The sequence below is a fragment of the Alosa pseudoharengus genome, unplaced genomic scaffold, assembly GCF_046254945.1.
Source record: "Alosa pseudoharengus isolate Yale_2024_CS ecotype anadromous, Long Island Sound unplaced genomic scaffold, YU_APseudo_1.1 YU_APseudo_1.1_scf_11, whole genome shotgun sequence".
NCBI lineage: Eukaryota > Metazoa > Chordata > Actinopteri > Clupeiformes > Clupeidae > Alosa > Alosa pseudoharengus.
In genome coordinates this window covers 31,682,137-31,702,147 of record NW_027468576.1, presented here as the reverse complement: position 1 = coordinate 31,702,147, position 20,011 = coordinate 31,682,137, and the positions used below count along the sequence as shown (strand labels likewise).

Below are 20,011 nucleotides of genomic sequence, written 5' to 3'. Positions count from 1 at the left end.
ATGCACAATGCATTAGAAGTATTATTGCTATTTACTATTTGGGGGATTTTGTATTCTTACTTCAGGGAGTGACTTGATTTTAACTTTATTTGCTTGTATCCATGTCCATGTCGACTGCCTTTTACCCCCTGTACCTTTTTTTTTTTTCTTTTTATTGATTTCAACTTACCTTAACTTCTAATAAACACATTGAACAATATGGGATTAGCCACAGCTTTCTGTGCTTCTATCATAAACCCACCTCCCTTCACCTCGTACTGTAGGAGGCTGCATCCCTGGGTTTCCCTGCTGTCCAGCCAGACCCAGACGGAGGTGACGGGGGGCTGGACGTGGATGTGGTGTCCCTGCTGAACAGCATGTACGCCCTGCTGGAACGGCACCACCGGGTCCTGAGGGCCCTGGACCAGCTGGAGGCTGAGAGGCTCCGCAGTGTTGGCGACATGCAGAGGCAGCAGCTCAGCCAGGGCCGGCTCAAGGTGAGCTGCTGTCGGCCACTCTCCCCGCCTGGCCCACTTAACGGGGGTATTATTAGTAGCAGGAAGTTGTTATGTGGGTTAGCTGCGCACAGGGACAGGAGTGAACTAACTACATGCATAGATAGATGACTGAATACTTGAACATGAACCTGAAGTTGTAGAAGTAAAGTTATGACCTTTCACACCTCAGAATGGAAATACAAACAACATGTACATTATCTGTGAAGTGGTTGGGCCACATATGCCTGTAAAGAAATCTATGTGAATGTCAGTATATCTACAGATTGGAGACCAGAAAGTACCATATTTCTAAATGATCTGGTTAAGTGTTTTCACGGGAAATCAGAGACTCTGAATTTCTTGATTGTATTTTCTCAGGATCAACTTGAACTAACCAAGAGGGAAAATGCAAGACTTCAGGAGAGAGAAAGGCAGCTGCAGTTAAATATTAAAAGCCTAAAGAAATCTCTTAAAAATGAAAAAGAGGAGGTAAGAGAGACAATCATTCACTCCAAGATATGTTTTTATAGTGAAGAGCTCCTTGTGAGATTAAGTGGTAAATGGTCACCTGGCATTTCCATTATATGGTACTAAATTGTTCCCTTCATACTTTGCATACTGTATATAAAACACACAAATACAAATGCATTAACCAGCAAGGCATATTACTGTATGTATGGCCTAGAGACAATAATAATCTTAATGAGTGGCCTTTCCCACATTTAATTCCACTTATTACATCTTACACAATTTAGAGTAATCATACAAGCACAAGGTGATGCAATATGATTTTATAATGTTGCACATTTTCTAATTTACTATTGATTTTGATCTTATTAGACCTTATAATTAGAGTTAAAAAAGATGTACCAATTTTGCAGTAAACTCATATCACAATGGCATCAACAGGTGCAGAAGCTGCAGAACATTCGAGCAAGTCGCTCTATGCAGTACAATCATGATATGAAGAGAAAAGAAAGAGAATACTACAAGCTGAAGGAGCATTTAAATCAGCTATTGATTGATAAAAAGGATAACAAACAAGGTGTGTATGAAGTATCTCCTCAGTAGACAGTAGCCAGTACCTGTGCTACATAATATACAATATACTATTGTGAACCAATGATATGCTTATGTCTTTAAATAGTGACAATACAATATTATTTTGGCAAATTTAGAGATGCGCCCCACAGGCTTCCTAAAATGAGTGACTTGAGTTTTTCTCCTCAACAGCTATTGAAGTTCTGAATTGTGTGGGTAGATCAGACGGAAGGAGAGGTCAGTGGAAAACTAGAAAGACAGAAGCCAGGTAAACAGTATTTTGATTTCTGTAATATTAATAAAAGTTATTGGATGTGTGTTATTCCGAAGGGAATGCAGTGCTTGAAAGATGAAAGAGTTTGTGGCTTTGAGTAAACGTAGAATAAAAAGTGAGAACTAACTTGAGAACCTTGCAAGAACTGCTCTAGTCTAAAATGATACAAACTGAACATTGAGTGTTTTTAAACTGACTAGAGTTTGTCACGTTACATGTGTTTTGCAGGCTGGTGTAAAATGGAACACCATGGGCCTTAAAGTGCCAAGTCTATCAACTAGCAAAGCTCTTGTGCATGAACTATAGCTATCGTGTGACGTGTGGGCACATTGAGCTGACTTATCAATGTTTGCAGTTCACGTCTTGCCCATGGTGTTGAATTAGCTGATTGATTTTGCCTAGTTATTAAATAAGCTTAGTTAGACTTTGCCCAATATTCAAAAGAGGGCCCTCTGTTTTTTTAGGCATGAGGAAGAGATGTACCAGACTCTCCTGAATGACTTCGATAACCGTCAGCGCGAGCTGATGCTGGAGAATGTAGAGCTGCGGAAAGTGCTTCAGCAAATCAAAAAAGAGATGATCAGTATCTTAAGTCCAAAGCAGTCTAGCTGGAGAGAAGTGAGGCAGGAACACTGCGAAAACCAGGTCAGTCCTCTGACCCATGTACCAACCATTCTTCTTGCTGCTGTAGCAGCACAGGGTTCTGAGTTAAAATATTAATTTGTTAGGGCTGTACCTTTGTAAAATATTCTTTATTACAGAATAAATCAAATCTATAAAATAAATCAATCTATAAAATAATTATTCATATTTTTGTATAGCACTCTTTTTGTAGAATGTCTATTACTTAATGCTTCCTAAATGCAGCATTAAGTACCTGTCTATGCATTATTTATTATGCTTCTGTCCTCCCAGGATGTAGGTTCTGATGAGGAGGTTGTGTGCGAATCTGGCCGGGATAGCTTGGAACAGAGCTGTGAGCAAGCCAAAGAAGAGCTCACTAACAGCATTCGCCAGCAGTGGAGGAAACTCAAACACCACGTGGAAAAACTAGATAGCCAAGGTGCTCACAGAGAGGCTTTTCCAGGGAAAAAAGACTCACATTTTTTTGCCTAATTTAGAAGCATATTTAGGAAATGAAAACAAGATATTGAGGTTCCCTTTTTACAGAGCTTATGATATCTTTAAAAGCTATTTTCAACCTAAAAATGTCCTGTTTTGTTACATTCTGAACCTGAAAAACAACTGAAGAGAAAAGTCGCTCCTTTAGCTTCTTGGAAGGCATACTTTTAACAGTGCTACATGACAGTATGTGAGACTGCCATCATTAGCCATGTGTTTATTTGCCCCAGTGTCCTTGGGTCACATTCAGCAGAAGGACAGTGAGGTCATGGCCATAGAGGCCCATGACAAGGAGATGGACCAGCTCCGGCAGGAGATCCAGCAGTGCAAGGACTTCATCCACACCCAACAGCAGCTCCTGCAGGTGAACATGACCCACACACTGAGATTGGCACCTCACCTGTTGCCACCCAGATATGTAGTCTGAGGGAGCTCACACAGGGATGCGGTAGTAGAACATCCTTTATCTTCATAAATCACATATGACCTTAATTTCAATTAAAATTTGTAATTTAATTTCATTATAGAGCGCCAGAACATTACACATGGCGCTTTACAGAATGTTAGACAATCAGAGAAAAGAAAAGGAGGCCCATGAGTAACAGGGGCGAGGAAAAACTCCCTAGAATTGGGGATACATATAGGAAGAAACCTCAAGCAGATCCACGACTCAAGGACCTGACCCATCTGCCTAGGGTCAGTTACAGAACAGTAAGGTCTGTATACATGATAAATGCATAAGTTAGTTAGATGTAGAGAATAGAACATGGTGTTTAAAGCCACCTGTGGCGTTAATGTGGCTAGCACCTCTGCCAACTGACACAGGGGTTTCTACGGGGTTCACAAAGGGTCTGAAAACCTTGAAACCGTGTTGAGTCCTTGAAAGGTCCTTCGATTTGATATTTTGGAAGGTGTGTTTTCCCTGAATATAGTATAATTCTAGCATATGTAGCTAAAAATAGCATCATGTGGTGGATACGATCCCTTTAATAGTTTTCTGAATATACCCTTTAAAGAAACTTGAAAACACTGAATATCATTAGTGTTTCTAACCAGGGTGTTTTGGAAGAGAAAGTGAGAAAGACAAAGAGAGAGAGATAGACATTACTGTGTAGATCATACAATGGAGTTGTCACTGTTAATGAGAAGCCTCTCGTCTGTGTGGTGGTTCTCAGCAGCAGCTTAGCTCCCCCTGTGATGAAGAGACCGCTTCTCTTTTGAAAGACTGCTACATGCTGGAGGAAAAGGAACGGCTGAAAGAAGAGTGGAATGTTTTTGAAGAACAGCGCAAGAACTTTGCTACTGAAAGACAGAGTTTCACTGAGGCAGCTATCAGGCTGGGCCGTGAGGTAAGGAACATGTATAAAGAGCAGCTATGAGATACTGCTATTACATAGTAAAAAAATACATTTCATATATTGATTTACAATTTTTTTGTTAGTGTGAATTTTTGATTGAACATATACATTCTGAATTCTGTCTGAAATGTAATTAAGCAGTACTTAAACTTCATCATGCTTTACAGAGAAAACTCTTTGAAGAAGACCGTGGTACCTGGCTCAAACACCAGTTTCTCAACTTGTCATTTGCAGATCATGTGAACCAACCATTGTCAAAGTCTACGGGCGTTTTATCAGAATGTAAGCATGTTAGCCTCATAATATGAACCGCATACAGTATAAGTAACACATGTAAACAGCATAGTAATTTACATATAAATGTTAAAATAAGTAGAATCTAAATGGAAATCAATTGGGGGTATAATATACTTTACCTTCTAGTCTTTTGATTGAAAAACTGCTTCTGAACTGCATCAAATCTGTTTGTGTCATCTTATTTTCAACCAAAAAAGAAAATATGTTCTGTATTGTTGTAGATGTGGAGGTGTCTCCAGCTCCGTCGTCTCTGAGTGACGTTCTGTCTCAGATGGTGTTCAGCCCTCCTGAGGGCTCATCTGTGAGACCATCGTCCTCCACCGACTACCAGCAGACCCACCTCCCTCAGAGCAGGTTCTGAGAACTTCACATTCATTCTACAGCTGTAATGTGCATATGGAACCAATGGGCAGTTGGTGAACTGAGGTGTGTAAACAGAAGGACGCAGATGAAGGCCCACTCTCTGGACAGTGCTTCCCAGCACAGCTTTATAGTGTCAGACAAGCTGCTTCACACACTGGATCTTCATCAGCTGGAGAATTTTCCACTGCCTGAAACTCCATGCATTACTCTTGTCCATTTGTTAACAGTAAGATCAGACCCTCGTAAGCCGGCAAGTAAATATATGACTAAACATAGGTGCAAATAGTTCATTGTTTTATTATTATTTATGATAGAATTCAATTAATGTGGAGAATGCTAGATGAGCCATGTCTTGCCTACTTCAGAGAGCTGACAGATGACAGATGTTACAATTATTCATACAGTGCATTAATATAGTACCTTATGCTTGTGATTAATGCTCATATAGACTAAATCAAAACACCAAAATAATTTAAACATATACAGTAATTTTGTGTGTATGGTCAAAACATTTACATTATTTTTTGCAGTTTAAAAAAGGTTTTATACCATTAGGCTTTTAGATAAGCTTACCACATTACAATATGTAGTATGTCTGCCAATGCTCAGTTGGTGTAGAGAGCTCATCATTTTGTTACAACATGCAACTCCATTCCACATTCTTTATAAACTCACTGTTTAAAATGTACACATTTTGCCGGAAGAAATTGCCAGTTGGTTATTTAATGTTAAAATGTTTATCTTTGTAGACTAAGTTTGGCTTTTTCCAAATACATTGTACTTTTTTCAGTTCTATTTAGTATTTGTACCAAATGCGCATAGCAATATGGCTGAGGCCTGCTGTCCTTGGATTATAATTGCCGCTGATAAAGTATATCACAGGAGTAAAGATTTAGGTTAAGTTGTGCTTAATTTAATGCTTTCAGATTAAATTAATACATTCATTACTATGTCATGTCATGTGCATTAATACATTAATATTAACATTGTTGTACTGAAAGTGTAAGATACAGCACACTTGAGGAATAGTTTTATTAAAATACTACAATACTGGTATTACAGGCCCAGGGAACATGATTTTGTTCATGTATCAATCTTCACACTTTCCAAGTGCCCTAAGACAATGTGAATTATACTATTTGGATTACTGGAGCAGGCCACCAATTCATAGATGATATCTCAATAATCAGTCATGTAGATTCCTTTCTTCCTTTTGTCAGGTCATTTATTTTAGTTCTCCAAAGTTTAGCTGCAGGCTTAGCAAAAGTGGCATTCCAGTAGCCATTGACAGCAGTTTTGCAGCATACCAATATGTTTATTTTTCGTTTTGGTTTGGTCACTACTATTAAGTGTCTGGCTGTGCAAATGATGCACAAGCACAACCCCTCTTAAATTCACATACATTATATGCTATGAGTTAAAAGTATAGTATACTGTAGGTACTTGGGGATGTACTCTTTCCCTTGCAAGGAAACAATCAATCTTACTGCCAGTTAGGGAATAAGGCTCACAGGATCAATAATGGTCCCTTTAATTGCTGTTAATGAGATTGATGGCCTGTGTGTGATTAGGATGAGGAAAATAATCCATTGATATATATGCAGCATAGATTAGTTTCGCAGTGTTTTTCTCACAGTTCCAAAGTTATTTTAAAATACAAAGTACTGTGCTTCTGTCTTTACTAAGAAAGTTGATATGCAATAACTTTGTATTAAAACAGCTAACAGCTAACACAACATAACATAACATACCATGGCATAACATAACATGCTTTTCCATCTGAAATATTTAGGTGTCTGACTCAACAAGATAATGCATTTACAAAAGCTACCACTAGATAGAGCTCTAGGAACAGGGGGAAGGAGTCACAATTTCCAGGTCCACCACCAGCGACGATTGGGCCATGATGAGGCCTGTTTGAAAATATAAATGTATGCATTTCTGCATATACACTCAGGTTGCAATACACTTGCTGTATGCTTTTTTTTAATATTCCCATTATATTTCCATTTGCCTAACCCTAGCGCCTTCCAGTTTTGAAAACGAACGTTAAGGGTTGTTTTAGATAGATAGATAGATAGATAGATAGATAGATACTTTATTGATCCCCAGGGGAAATTCAATTTAGGACATGTTTGAGTAGCCTACTACAGTATGCCCATTGGCAGCCACCCTGAGCAGTCAAAGGCAATTCAAAACGAGTCAGAAAAGTCGAGACAGGACCAATCGTCAAAATTTCGGTGTCCACCACTCTAGTTCATCCAAAACAAATCAGAAAAGGGCCTTAAAGTGCTAAAAACCGGAATTTTCCTTTAAGGTTATTTGGATGTGTGGCTCCTTGTACCATAATCATGCTAGGGAGTAGGGAAGCCAAAGACCAATGGCGGTTAGTGAAATCCACATAGTTTTGAGGGGGGATATATTATGTAAATTACAGTAGAGGCAGGAGATGCTTACACAGTCTGGGGTACTGGTCTAATTACAGAGAAAAGCAGACAGTCTGGAAGTAATCCAAAATGAAGAGGACAGATTAAGAAGAAGGCCTGTGCTTTGTGAATGAAGAGTTTCTTGTGATCAATGGGGAACTGTTAAATAAGAATTTGGAGTGAGGCCATTTTGCGCATTGTGGGTGGGGGAAAAACTTGAACCAAGTCCAACTGAACAAGATGCCAGTGTAGTGAGGCCAGATATATGCTCAAATATCCATCTCTGGCAAGAATATGAGAAGAGGCCCTTTATGTCATTTGGAAGACTTGTAATGAATTATCAGTACATTTAAATGGGAATATACTGTATAACAATATACAAAAATAATGGGCCAGCAAATGTTGCATTTAAACATTTTGTTGAAATATGCTAAGTTTGGAAATAATTTCATGGCTATTGTAACACACACTTAGTTCAAAGCATGGAAAATATAAGGGATGACAACACATAGATGATAATTAATAAAGCATACATTAAGGTAACAGATAAAAGTCAGTATAATGGAATAAAAGAAAAATGTGGTGCAAGTATATGTCTAGGGATATATGCATCAAACATGCCCGTAGCCTATGCACTGCGGAGCCAGGCCTTCTTTTCCTGTATGGGCAATCAGGTTAACTCTGCTACGCGTCCCTAACCACCCTGCTGCAGCAACAGACAGATACAGACACGGGACTGGTGGTGGAGACCCAGCAAGGTCCTGACACTATTACTACAACCTATTTTGAAAAATAACATTGACAAGAGAGGTGGTTAAGTACTGTATCTGCCATGGGATGATGTTACACTATGGAACAATGCCACTAGAGGGAGCTCTGCCGGTATGAACAGAAAACCAACAGGAATATCTCTAAACATTCTATGGGATGCTGAAGGCTGAGATGCTTATGAATGGGCTGCAGAATATTGGGCTTTGTCAATGGAGAGCAAAGCTGCTACATTTCTTTTGGTGGTTGAACGGGTTAAGGTTAGTTTCTCTACATTCACCTGAACAGGCCAATATGATTCACTTTGTTCGGGAAAGAAAAAACACCACTAAAACATATGGGACCGTTATTTTAAGGTAGCCTGAAATCAGTCATAGGCCTGGCAAAATATAGAATAAAACATCCAATCAAAAATCAGGGCTTACCTCACGCAGATACAACTTGTGTATACCTGTTGCAACATTTGGTGAGCCTTTAAATCCTATCTTTATATTATATATCGTCCCCTTAGAATTATAGGGTTCTATCTACGTTCTGAATAGTTCTGAGATGTTGAGCTTAAAGACTTAAAATTCCATGAAGTTATACTGATAAGCGGAACAAACCTCTTTAGATATAATGTCCAAAAATGCATACAACTACAAGAATCACTTCACCTCTCATAAAGGGATGATTTGTAAATATATAAATATATAAATTATATACAGTATGTATATTGCCTGCAAGTCCATGATTTGAAATGTATTGCAGTACACTGAAAAGAAGAGAACAGATGTAAGTCTAATTTGGTCTATCTTGGCAATGGTTCAGTCTGCACCTCATGACACAGTGCTTCCCAGGGGCACATCTGGCAGAAAGACAGACCCTCACACAGTGGCAAGTCCCCTATCTGCACATGCGAACTGCATACTTCAACTTACCATGTTGATTTGGTTTTGCAACTTGCAGAATACCTTGCACTGACACTGAAGGGAACACTCAGTGGTATAGTGGTACTGGTAGTGGTGATGGCCACTGCAAAAGACCACATTCTACTTTTACCCTAGTATGTAAATGCATTTAGCTTAGTAGGCAAAGAAATAGAGTAGTGGGGGTAGTGGGGGAGTTTTTTAGCAGAACTATCATAGATCCAGCTATGTACCTTCCTGTTCCATTTCCAGCAAAATGGGATGAACTGAAACAGCATGAACCCTCTTATCACATTATCAGTAGGGGAGAATGGGGTAAGTTGAGCATAGGGGTATTTTTTTTTACCCCCTTTTTTTTGGGAAAACCGTAAACAAATGTTATCATTTTAAGGAAGAGGGACTCATTCTTTAAAGAATGCAGAAAGGTAGGCCTATGCACAGGGCACGTGGTAAAAAAAATATATGTGTAAAAATATGTTTTTTTACTCTCCAAGATTCCATTCATGTCCAGGGTTAGGGTGATTTAAAGAAAACGTGAATAGAACATCAAAGGCATTACACCTCAAGTGGTGCCCTTTTAAGCTATGTGAGGGCTAAACAAAATCATGAATGTTACCTAGCTTGTTGTGAGAAGCATTTTCTTTCAAAATGGTGGTTGATGGGGTAAAATGAGCCACCAGGGCTGGGGTAAGTTGAGCCAGCTAACTGGTATTGCATCTGTAAAAATTTTAAGTTTGCCTTTAATTTGCCCAAGTTATCCTACACCTACTGTAGGCTCATTTTACCCCACATATGGGGTAAGTTGTGCCATGAGACCCACTTATTTTGCAGAGAGCATATTTCTTCACCCTTAGAAGTTATCAAAGAGTTGTTGGTTACAGAAGTTGTAGAACCCTTTTTGGTTTGAGGTGAAGGTTATAAAACCAAACCTCTTTAACACATTAATGATGAAGAATGTAAAAAATGGCTCTTCTTACCCTGTTCTCCCCTAGTCCTATTTTGCTCCCTAAGCAGTCGTCCCTGGCTTCAAATTCGATTGCATGCTTCACATCCTAAGCCTTTGTTTATCAATCTGGTACATGCTATTACACCAGCCCTTCAGGTAATGAACCAGTTGTGCTCACCAGTGCAACCACAGGTTTCATTGGTCATCATAAATCGATGGCGCCTTTGATCAAGCATGTTAGTCAATTTCTCGTGAATATTTCATTAAGATTTCTATTGTGAATAGCCTATTTACAAGCGTCCACAGTTTTTTTGTGAGCATTATTTTGATAACATCTTGAAATGATGTTTATTCATGCTTTGATTAAGTTTTAAACATTGCGCTGGAGTGGGAGTTAATACGGACTAGCCTACATCACAGCAGTGTAAGTAATATTGTTACACCTCCACACTGTTGCTGTAGTTTTGATTGGATTATCCTCGGGGCATCTGGGGTGTAGCGAATTCTAACGTTAAAACGACTGTGTATGGATCATTGCAAGCTCTCTCCCCTTTTCTCGGACTCAGCTGTGTTTAATCAAACAACTAAATTATTTAGTAGAAATGTAAGCTTCGACAGCCAGTGGAACTGAAAAATTACAGACACTGCGATGGTCGTGAGAAGAGTGAATTATTTATGATGTTTTAATTGACGAGACAGTGATTGGCGACTCCCCTCGACTGTGAGTGGTCACCTGTCTGATTCCGTTTGGTGCTGGAGCCAGCTTTCTGTGTTTCTGCATTTCTACTTCTCTTCTCAGTCTGCGGGAGCACTTGATGAAACCAACGGAGAACATGGAACTACATACCACATAGGACCGTCACATCTTGAACGGAGATAAGCGCCAACATGGGTGTACTCTCGGCACTTTTAGGTAACCTATCTGACATTGCCCAAGAAACACCGTGAAGTTTCTAGCGTCGGTCTCGTGCAGATGCTGCTGCACTTTCTTGCTTTTGTCGCTGCAAAGTGCATTTAGCGCCCGGTTGGTTTTGTATGGAATTATGATTTTGGGGGTTTGTTTCGACGTAGGCAGTCTGATTGAACGGTGTAGCTTAACTTGGCCAGTCCTGGATGGGTTCTGTGTTTGACAGGTCTTGGAAAAAATAGCATTTTGTCGCCAACATCATAATCATTATATCGTTAAAAGACAAACTTCTGGAAGTAATTCCTTTTGATAGGAACAGCTGGCATTGTACTGGTCATTGCTGAAACCTGTTTGCTTCTACGTACCTCTATAGAATCAACCTGTGTCTCGGTTTGATGGTGTGATAGCCCAGAGAATCAGCATGCGTAAAACAAGTAGGCCTATGGACAAAGACAAGTATGGAAAAAATAAGTATTTCAGTTGTCGTGTGATAAGAAAGGCTAGGGACTTTCTGTCATGGGTAGGCCTATGCATGGATAAGTTATCAATAATACAGTTACAGATGTTCATTTTAATGTATCACTCATCTTACTCTCTGTGTAAACCTATATTGTGCATTTGTTATATGGGAACAGTTGTAATTGTACTGTTGCAGTCTTTGCCATTCAGCAGATCATTCCGTTGATAAAGGTATTGATTGATTCGTCACACCATCTAGATTAGGTGTCACAAAGGCAATAAGTAGCCAAAACTTTGGTGAAATTGGCCATCTTTGTTTGATTATATGGCATGGTTATGTATTGCAAAAGCTTGATAGTAAAGAAGACTTGCCATTTTTATAGCAAGTTATCTCAATTGTAATCATTTTCAGTACGATACATTTACATACAATTGGAAGAACAATTTAACATTTTCCTATTGGAATGGCAGTCATGCATCTTCCTTAATTTCTTGATGTTATGTTGATGATGTTGGTTTTATTATTATTTAATTAGCCTCAGATAGCACTTTTATTAAAAAGTTGTTTTACCTGGTCAGGTCAAATTTTGTAGATGTCTGAGAGGTTTAAGCATCGTTTGGCATGATTTGAAAAAAGAAAAGACTAAATAAGTACCAACACATCACAATGCTCATCATCATCATCATAATTATCATTCTCAAATTCAGCTCATGATTGAGCCAAATCATTCCAGCCAATCAATATGTTTCTTTAGTCTGGGGGACACGGCGATATTAGGGGCACAGAAGGGATGGATGTAATTTGACATTAGCTCTATCAACAACATCTTACAAGAATTGTGGATTATATGTTTAATGTATAAACATGGTCAAGTTAATGATTCAAAAGTCTTGCTTCACAGCAGCAATAGAGTGCCCCTTATATCTGCTGTCCAATGAGCAAAGTTTGAGAGACAGAGATGGCGTAGGATCGGGAAATGGCCTGGGTCGAACTCGAACCCGGGTCCCTGTGAGCATTTGGACCCAAATGTGATACGGGCGCTGTAACCAGTTGCGCCACAAAGCCCCCCTTTTCTGGGATTCATGATTCAGTTGTATTGAGGTGATGCTGCTGGCATTTTCTTTGAGAAACTGAATGTCTGAATGGGCCAATCACTTGTCCACAGAGGTGAGATCAGTATCACATATGCAATGTGTAGTATCCTTTAAACGTATAGTTAGTTCAGCAACTGGGAATAGCACGAAGTGGTCTCTTTTGGAGTCGTGGGTGGACTGATTTTCTTTTTGGTACGAAGGAACACGTCTTTGAGACATTATGTCTGTCATGGAAAGAGGCTAGTTTTTCACTGGTTAAAAAAAACCCCATTGTGTTAAAGAAGTGGAAGCATAAAGTGTAGGTACTAATAGGACATTAGTAAGCTGCCTGCCTGGAAAGTCAATGATGAGGGCATAATTAAGAAGTCATTACTTTCTCTCTCTTGCAAGCTTGTTCACTGATTAGTCATATGGTATTCACTGAGATGTGACAGAAATTTGACATTTTCTAAAATGCATAAAGAATTTGTTCACATTCACCACTGCCATTAGATTCCATCCCATTGTATGGAATTATACTGATTTAGCTGTATTAGACTAATACAGTGTGTGTGTGTGTGTGTGTCTGTGTGTGTGTGTTTTATGTACGGTACTGTATATATTATACAGTCTCATTTTACAGCTTAAATGATTGTGTCAGTTTATGTGCAGTGCCGTATCCATGTTAGAATTATAGTAATCTTTACTCTAAGTCGCCAGTGGAGTATATGGATTGGAGTATGTCCATTGAATTTATCATTAAGTTAAAAATGGCTACCTGTTGAACAAGCAACAGGGTAGTGCACTACAAATATTGTTCAGCTTGCTCTGTGACTGTGCTGCAAAAGAGTTCTGAAAATGTCAATACCAATCCATGTTATGTTGAACACAAGGGGGCCTATTTTGACAATCAGAAACATAGAAAACCACTCCGAATGTGGACTGGACAAACCCCTAAATGTATTTAAGCTATTCGCCAGTGACCGTGCATTTTAGATACCCAAAATAGGGCAAAATATGCCTTGACCAATATATAAAAATAGGGCCCAATATGTCTTGACCAATATATATCCTCATGATACATTGTACATACATGTACTGTATGTTTACTTGAAAGGCTTTTAGAAGGACAGGAAAACACGTAGAGGTTGACGATGCAGAAGAGGAAGAGAAAGGTGAAATGGATAGAGAGGGAGAGAGAGAGAAAAAAAATAGTTCTTCACCTTTTGCCTGACATAATGCTCCCTGTAATGCTTTGTGTTAAGATTTTTGCCCTTTTCCCTGTAGCTACACAGCTATATCCACTCTATTATGCAGGGGAGGTAGCAGTTTTTATTTTATGTTTTAGTTTTATTTTTTACATTGTCTGTACTTGCTCAGACCTGTGGAGTCAGTTTAGCCACTTAATGATAAAATCCTTGCTGAGGTTTATTACTTAAGTCGACAAGCATGGTTCTATTTCAGGGGGTGCTAATGAGAAATCCTAGAAAGTGCAAATTAGTGCTGTGTCTATAGGAGGCAATAATGGCTAGCATCAGTATTGCCCATGGAAAGCATGGTTTGCATGATGACCGCATTCTTCAAGCTGACAGTGTTCATCATTTCTTAGAAGTTCTGTTTTTTGTATTATCTTCTTGCTGAGTCATGGATGTCTCCCTGCGTGTGTGTGTGTATGTGTCTGTGTGTGTGTGTGTGTGTGTGTGTGTGTGTGTGTGTGTGTGTGTGTGTGTGTGTGTGTGTGTGTGTGTGTGTGTGTGTGTGTGTGTATTGTAGAGCCATGTCCCTTGTCTGCCCACATGTGCTTAGGGCCCCTTTTCTGGTCTGGTCCAGGCGCTCTTTTGTTGATCTGTTGATGTTGTTACCAAACACCATTTCACCATGGCATCACACTTTGGATTGTCCTTCCAGTCATTCATTTCAGATTGTCCGAAATTATCAATCAAAAGAGAGGGAGTCAGCAACTGAAAGTGGAACATGGTCAGTGTGGATGGATGTGTGTGTGTGTGTGTGTGTGTGTGTGTGTGTGTGTGTGTGTGTGTGTGTGTGTGTGTGTGTGTGTGTGTGTGTGTGTGTGTGCGTGCGTGTGTGCACGCGCGCGCAGTACTTTTCCCCACAATTTAGCTTTTAATCGACTAATCCAAAGAACAGATTGATTGCCCAGAGAGCCTCCTCCTTAGGGATGCTTGGGATAGCTTGATTAGCAGTGGATTGAAAGGTTGAAAGCCTATGCGCACTCTCTGCACAAGAGGGAACTAGTTTGAGCTGTGAGTCTCCACAATCTGAGCGTAGTGGGTCTGTCACTCCTGTGACACACTCACACATGCTAGCCAAGCTACAGGAAGGACAGCCAGCTGAAGGCTTTAAGAATTTCTCCTGAAGGCAATTTAGACTCTGTATAATGACAATGAAGCAGCTGGATTTCAAAGAGTGTCTCTTCCTGCAGAGGTCAGAGCAACAATATGAGGCTGTAGCTGAAGCGTCAGCGTAAGCGTCAGCCCTCGTTTCAGCCGTACTCGTTTAAGACGGACGCGGTCAAGACAAGCAAGTTTACCTGTGCAAGTTCACCGAGCACAGGCGCCGACAAAGGCAAAAATGTGCCATTCCACCATATCTGTTATCACCGGCCATCGCAGAAAACGGCATCATGCCAAAAGGAGCAGAAATCGCCTTAACCTACAGCAACTTAAACGGTCCTCACCTACAGAAACCTCTTTCTCCATGGGCTTGTGGAACTGTCAATCCGCAGTCAACAAAACGGACTTCATAGCTGGCTATGCCAACCACCTTTCGTTGGAACTCCTTGCTCTCACTGAGACTTGGATCAAACCAGAGAACACAGCCACCCCGGCTGCACTCTCCACTAACCTTACACTATCCCACACCCCTCGTCCATCCGGACGAGGAGGTGGGACGGGCCTGCTGATCTCCAACAAATGGAAATTCACCCCGCTACTGCCTTCAAACAAATATGTCTCATTCGAATTCCATGCCATCACAGTGATCGCCCCAGCAAAACTCTACGTGCTGGTCATCTACCGCCCTCCAGGCCAACTAGGCGACTTTTTGGATGAACTTGACACTCTGCTGTCCTCCATCCCTGAGCATGACTGTCCGCTTCTTCTTCTCGGCGATATCAACATCCACTTAGATGCCCCAGGCTCAGCGGACTTTTTGGCCCTGATCGATCCACTCCTTTGACCTCAAACTGGTTCAAAGCCCACCGACACACAAAGCTGGCAAAGAGCTTGACTTGATCTTCACTCGGAACTGCAGCACAGACACCCTCACGGTGACGCCTCTCCATCTTTCTGACCACTTCTTCATCCAGTTCAACGTCAGCCTGACAGAACAGCCTCCGGCTCCTCAGCCGATGGTCACGTTCCGCCGCAACATCCGGAACCTGTCTCCAACGCACTTTTCCTCTGTGGTTGCCTCCGGTCTACCTCCACTCAACACCTTCTCCTCTCTGGAGGTTAATGAGGCCACAGACTCGCTCTGCTCCACACTGAGCTCGTGTCTAGACGAGCTGTGCCCTCTTACCACAAGGCCAGCTCGATCCAAACACTCTCATCCATGGCTAAATGATACCCTCCGATCGCAGCGCACCAGACTCAGAGCCGCGGAGAGGAAATGGCACAAATCCAAACTAACTGATGACCTCAAAAACTACCAGACACTCCTGGCCTCCTTCTCAGCCAGCATCACTGCTGCTAAGACGGCTTTCTACAATGACAAAATCAATAGTGCTACAGACACTCGAAAACTTTTTTCAACCTTCAAATCGCTACTCAACCCTCAGATGCCTCCTCCTCCATCCAGCCTTACTGCAGATACCCTCGCCTCCTTTTTTACAAACAAAGTGGCGGCAATCAGCAGTCAATTCTCTACATGCCCACTCAACGCATCCGACTCAGATACCGCACTCCTACAACCTCTAGGGACTGCTAGATCATCTTTTTCAGCATTCACGCCTCTCTCCGAGAATGAAGTATCTAGACTCCTGACATGCAGCCGTCCTACCACATGCTCGCTGGACCCTATACCTACGAGCCTACTTCAGTCCATCAGCCCGACCATCGCACCAGCTATCACACACGTGATCAATGCCTCGCTAACCTCCGGCACATTTCCAACAGCGTTCAAAATGGCCCGGGTAACACCATTACTTAAGAAAGCTTCTCTCAACCCTGCTCAAGTGGAGAACTACCGCCCTGTCTCACTCCTGCCTTTCTTATCCAAAGGCATTGAACGAGCAGTCTCCAAACAACCTTCTGGATCCAAATCAGTCTGGGTTCAAAAGCGGCCACTCTACCGAAACGGCTCTGCTGTCTGTAACAGAAGCCTTAAAAGAAGCTAGGGCGACCGCTCGGTCATCAGTACTCATTCTGCTTGACTTATCGGCTGCCTTTGACACGGTTAATCACCGCATCCTTCTCTCTATACTCGCTAACATGGGAATCTCCGGTTCTGCTCTCTCCTGGTTTGAATCCTACCTCACAGGACGCTCGTTTAACGTATCATGGCTTGGTCAGCTATCTGCACCTCACCATCTCACCACAGGGGTCCCCCAGGGCTCAGTACTGGGCCCCCTTCTCTTTGCTATCTACACCACCTCCTTGGGACAGATTATCCGTTCGCATGGCTTCTCATACCACTGCTATGCAGACGACACACAGCTCTATCTGTCCTTTCCACCTGATGACCCCTTGGTTTCAGCACGGATCTCGGATTGCCTCTCAGACATAGCTACATGGATGAAGGCACACCACCTCCAGCTGAACCTCTCAAAGACTGAACTGCTGGTCCTCCCAGCTAAACCTACCATACACCACGACATCAACATCAAATTTGACTCTCTGTCTGTTTCACCTACCAGGACTGCAAGAAATCTAGGAGTTGTTCTCGACAACCAACTAAACTTCTCAGATCATGTTGCCTCAGTCGCCCGGTCATGCCGTTTCGCACTCTACAATATACGGAAAATCAGGACTTACTTAAATCAAGATGCCACCCAACTTCTGGTTCAGGCAATAGTTATCTCACGACTCGACTACTGCAATGCCCTCCTGACAGGTCTCCCAGCCTGCGCAGTGAAACCACTTCAGATGATCCAGAACGCGGCGGCGCGCCTGGTCTACAACCAACCCAAGAGGGCACATGTTACCCCGCTACTCATCCAGCTACATTGGCTACCTATGGCGGCCCGCATCAAATTCAAGGCTCTAACGCTTGCCTACAAAGTAGTCTCCGGTTCTGCTCCCACCTACTTGAATGCCTTCATACAGATATACGCTACCTCCAGACCGCTGCGCTCCTCAGACGAACGACGTCTAGCTCTACCTCCGGTACGCTCAGGCCAATCCAAACTTTTCTCATCTGTTGTTCCTCGCTGGTGGAACACACTGCCAGTTCCTACAAGGGCAGGGACATCCCTCTCCATTTTCAAAAAACTCCTGAAGACCCAGCTCTTTAGAGAACATCTCCTCTCATAGCAACACTTACAACAAGTCTTGCTGATCCTAGCACTCACCAGCCGTCTTAAACTGACACGTAACTGTTAAAAACAGCACTCACTGATGCACTTATTCTTACTGTACTCTAATGTTTTTTAAATTGTCCTAATATTGTTGAGAATTGCTCTAAAACTTAAACTGTTTACCATGTTGTTAGTCGCTTTGGCTAAAAATGCGTCAGCCAAATGTAATGTAATGTAATGTAATGTAATGTAACAATATATAACAACAACAAATAATGGCTGTAACAAAACATTTGGCACATGTAAGTGTTCTGGATGGGCTCACTTGCTCTGTTTGATACCTTGAATGATGAAAAATCACATCAACTGGCGCTCACACAAGGCGCTCACTCTGAACCAGTTTATTATAAGTTTTGTGTTTTTTCAGCTAGTGACCAACCATCGTACCCAAACATGAGACTCTCTCTCTCTCTCTCTCTCTCTCTCTCTCTCTCTCTCTCTCTCTCTCTCTCAGTTGATTTGGAACTCGTGTTGGCAGGATGTACCCATCATGTATCTGTCCCTGAGGAGAGAGATGCATTTACAAATCTATGCAGATGTGTCCCCGGCACGTCTGCCTCTTGAGAAGAAAAACTTCTGCCGCTCAGAGCCGAGCATTTCCTCTCCTGTTTCTTTTGTAACTTGCCAAAAGCAATAAGCCTTGACAACCGGACTGGTTAGCTTGAAAGCTTTTCAATCGCATGCTGAAAGCCATTCAAGCTCAGCTCTAGGATTGCAAATTTTGTTCTCAGCCGTAATTTCTAAAGTACACCTGAAATGCGTTCCGCGTGGACATTATAGGAAATGTCCTAATCTTCTTACGTTGATGACTCCTTTTGGTCGTCTCATATGAACGTAATTATATTTCCCGGTGAAATATTAATGTATGGGTGGTTGATGTGGGAAGCGCAGGCAAAGTAGGCAGAGATAGATGATGTGGTCCCACACAATGTATGTATATACATCCCCCCCATATGACCCAAACAAGCGTCCAGAGGAAGTGAGGGATACTTTTCCACGTAACCTGGTCGCACATCCCACAGTTCAGACCTTATTTAGAGGCTCTGCTCACAGCAAGACCCCGACAAATATGGCCAACATGGGATCCCTTTCTCTGAGCAGAGGGTGGGCTCACCCACTTTAGTTGGTGTTAAATTGTATCAGGGGGATGGTGCGAGGGGCTTCCTGGAGCCTGTAATACGATTTGTTCAGGGTTGTTTGAGAGCAGCCACGCGCTAACGCAATAGTCACAGCCACTGAGCTTCATTGAGTTGGAGCTAGGCACCCAGCTGTTGATTGGCTGTCAAGCTGTGTACTGTATGGTTTTGTTCTGCAGGTATTTGTCAGTAAATATGTTCAGTCCTTGATGTTGAGGGCAACAATTTGGCACATATGAGGTGGATTGTATGTGATGGACATAGCTGCTAAGTGCATTAGGTTGTATTCGCTGTACTGTATGTTGTACATTCTATAGGCTGAGGTGTCAGTTTATTTTGGATCATTTCAATAAAGAATGACTAATCACAAATGAAGTTATATATTATTGTCAAACCACCCGCAGGCTATTGTAATTTAACATTCATCAATACAGAATTGATTGCTTGAATGTTTAATATACGTTGTATAACATGATTTGTAGTCAGCAATGTAGTCAGAGGCTTTAAGTCAAGCTTTATCTAAATGATCAATGCTAAATAGAGCATTTGCAAAAAAATACATTTTTCCTCAACACACAATGGTCATCATGGTGTGCTGCTGCCTGAGGATATAGCTGTCATCAATGGTAAAAGTGTCTCCGATGTGAGGTCTGTAGTCATTCATGTCATGCAGTGATATTTGTGTGTGTGTGTGTGTGTGTGTGTGTGTGTGATGAAACATCATCTGAACAAAGGCAGGGGAGGATGCCAAAAAGTGCTAGTCAGAATGCATGTGTCAAAGAGTGCAGAGCGCAGTTTTTCACATTACCAGGGTGGTATTGAACCACACAATACGAAGAATCTGAGACATGTATTTACTGTCAGTTTTTTCGTACTATAAAAAAAGTCCACAGATGGCTTTCAGTTTAAACACAGATTTC

General features: G+C 41.5%; 1 protein-coding gene across 1 annotated transcript; it reads left to right on the top strand.

Annotated features, from left to right (window-relative positions):
* Positions 1 to 5,810, top strand: LOC143113627 (afadin- and alpha-actinin-binding protein-like). Its single transcript, XM_076275453.1, has 11 exons — positions 1 to 18; positions 264 to 476; positions 855 to 965; positions 1,386 to 1,521; positions 1,710 to 1,785; positions 2,256 to 2,436; positions 2,707 to 2,854; positions 3,144 to 3,277; positions 4,089 to 4,262; positions 4,439 to 4,553; positions 4,790 to 5,810. Exons 1-11 carry the CDS (start codon positions 1 to 3, stop codon positions 4,927 to 4,929), a joined length of 1,446 nt encoding a protein of 481 aa, XP_076131568.1. The 3' UTR covers positions 4,930 to 5,810.
* Positions 5,811 to 20,011: the final 14,201 nt, after the last annotated feature.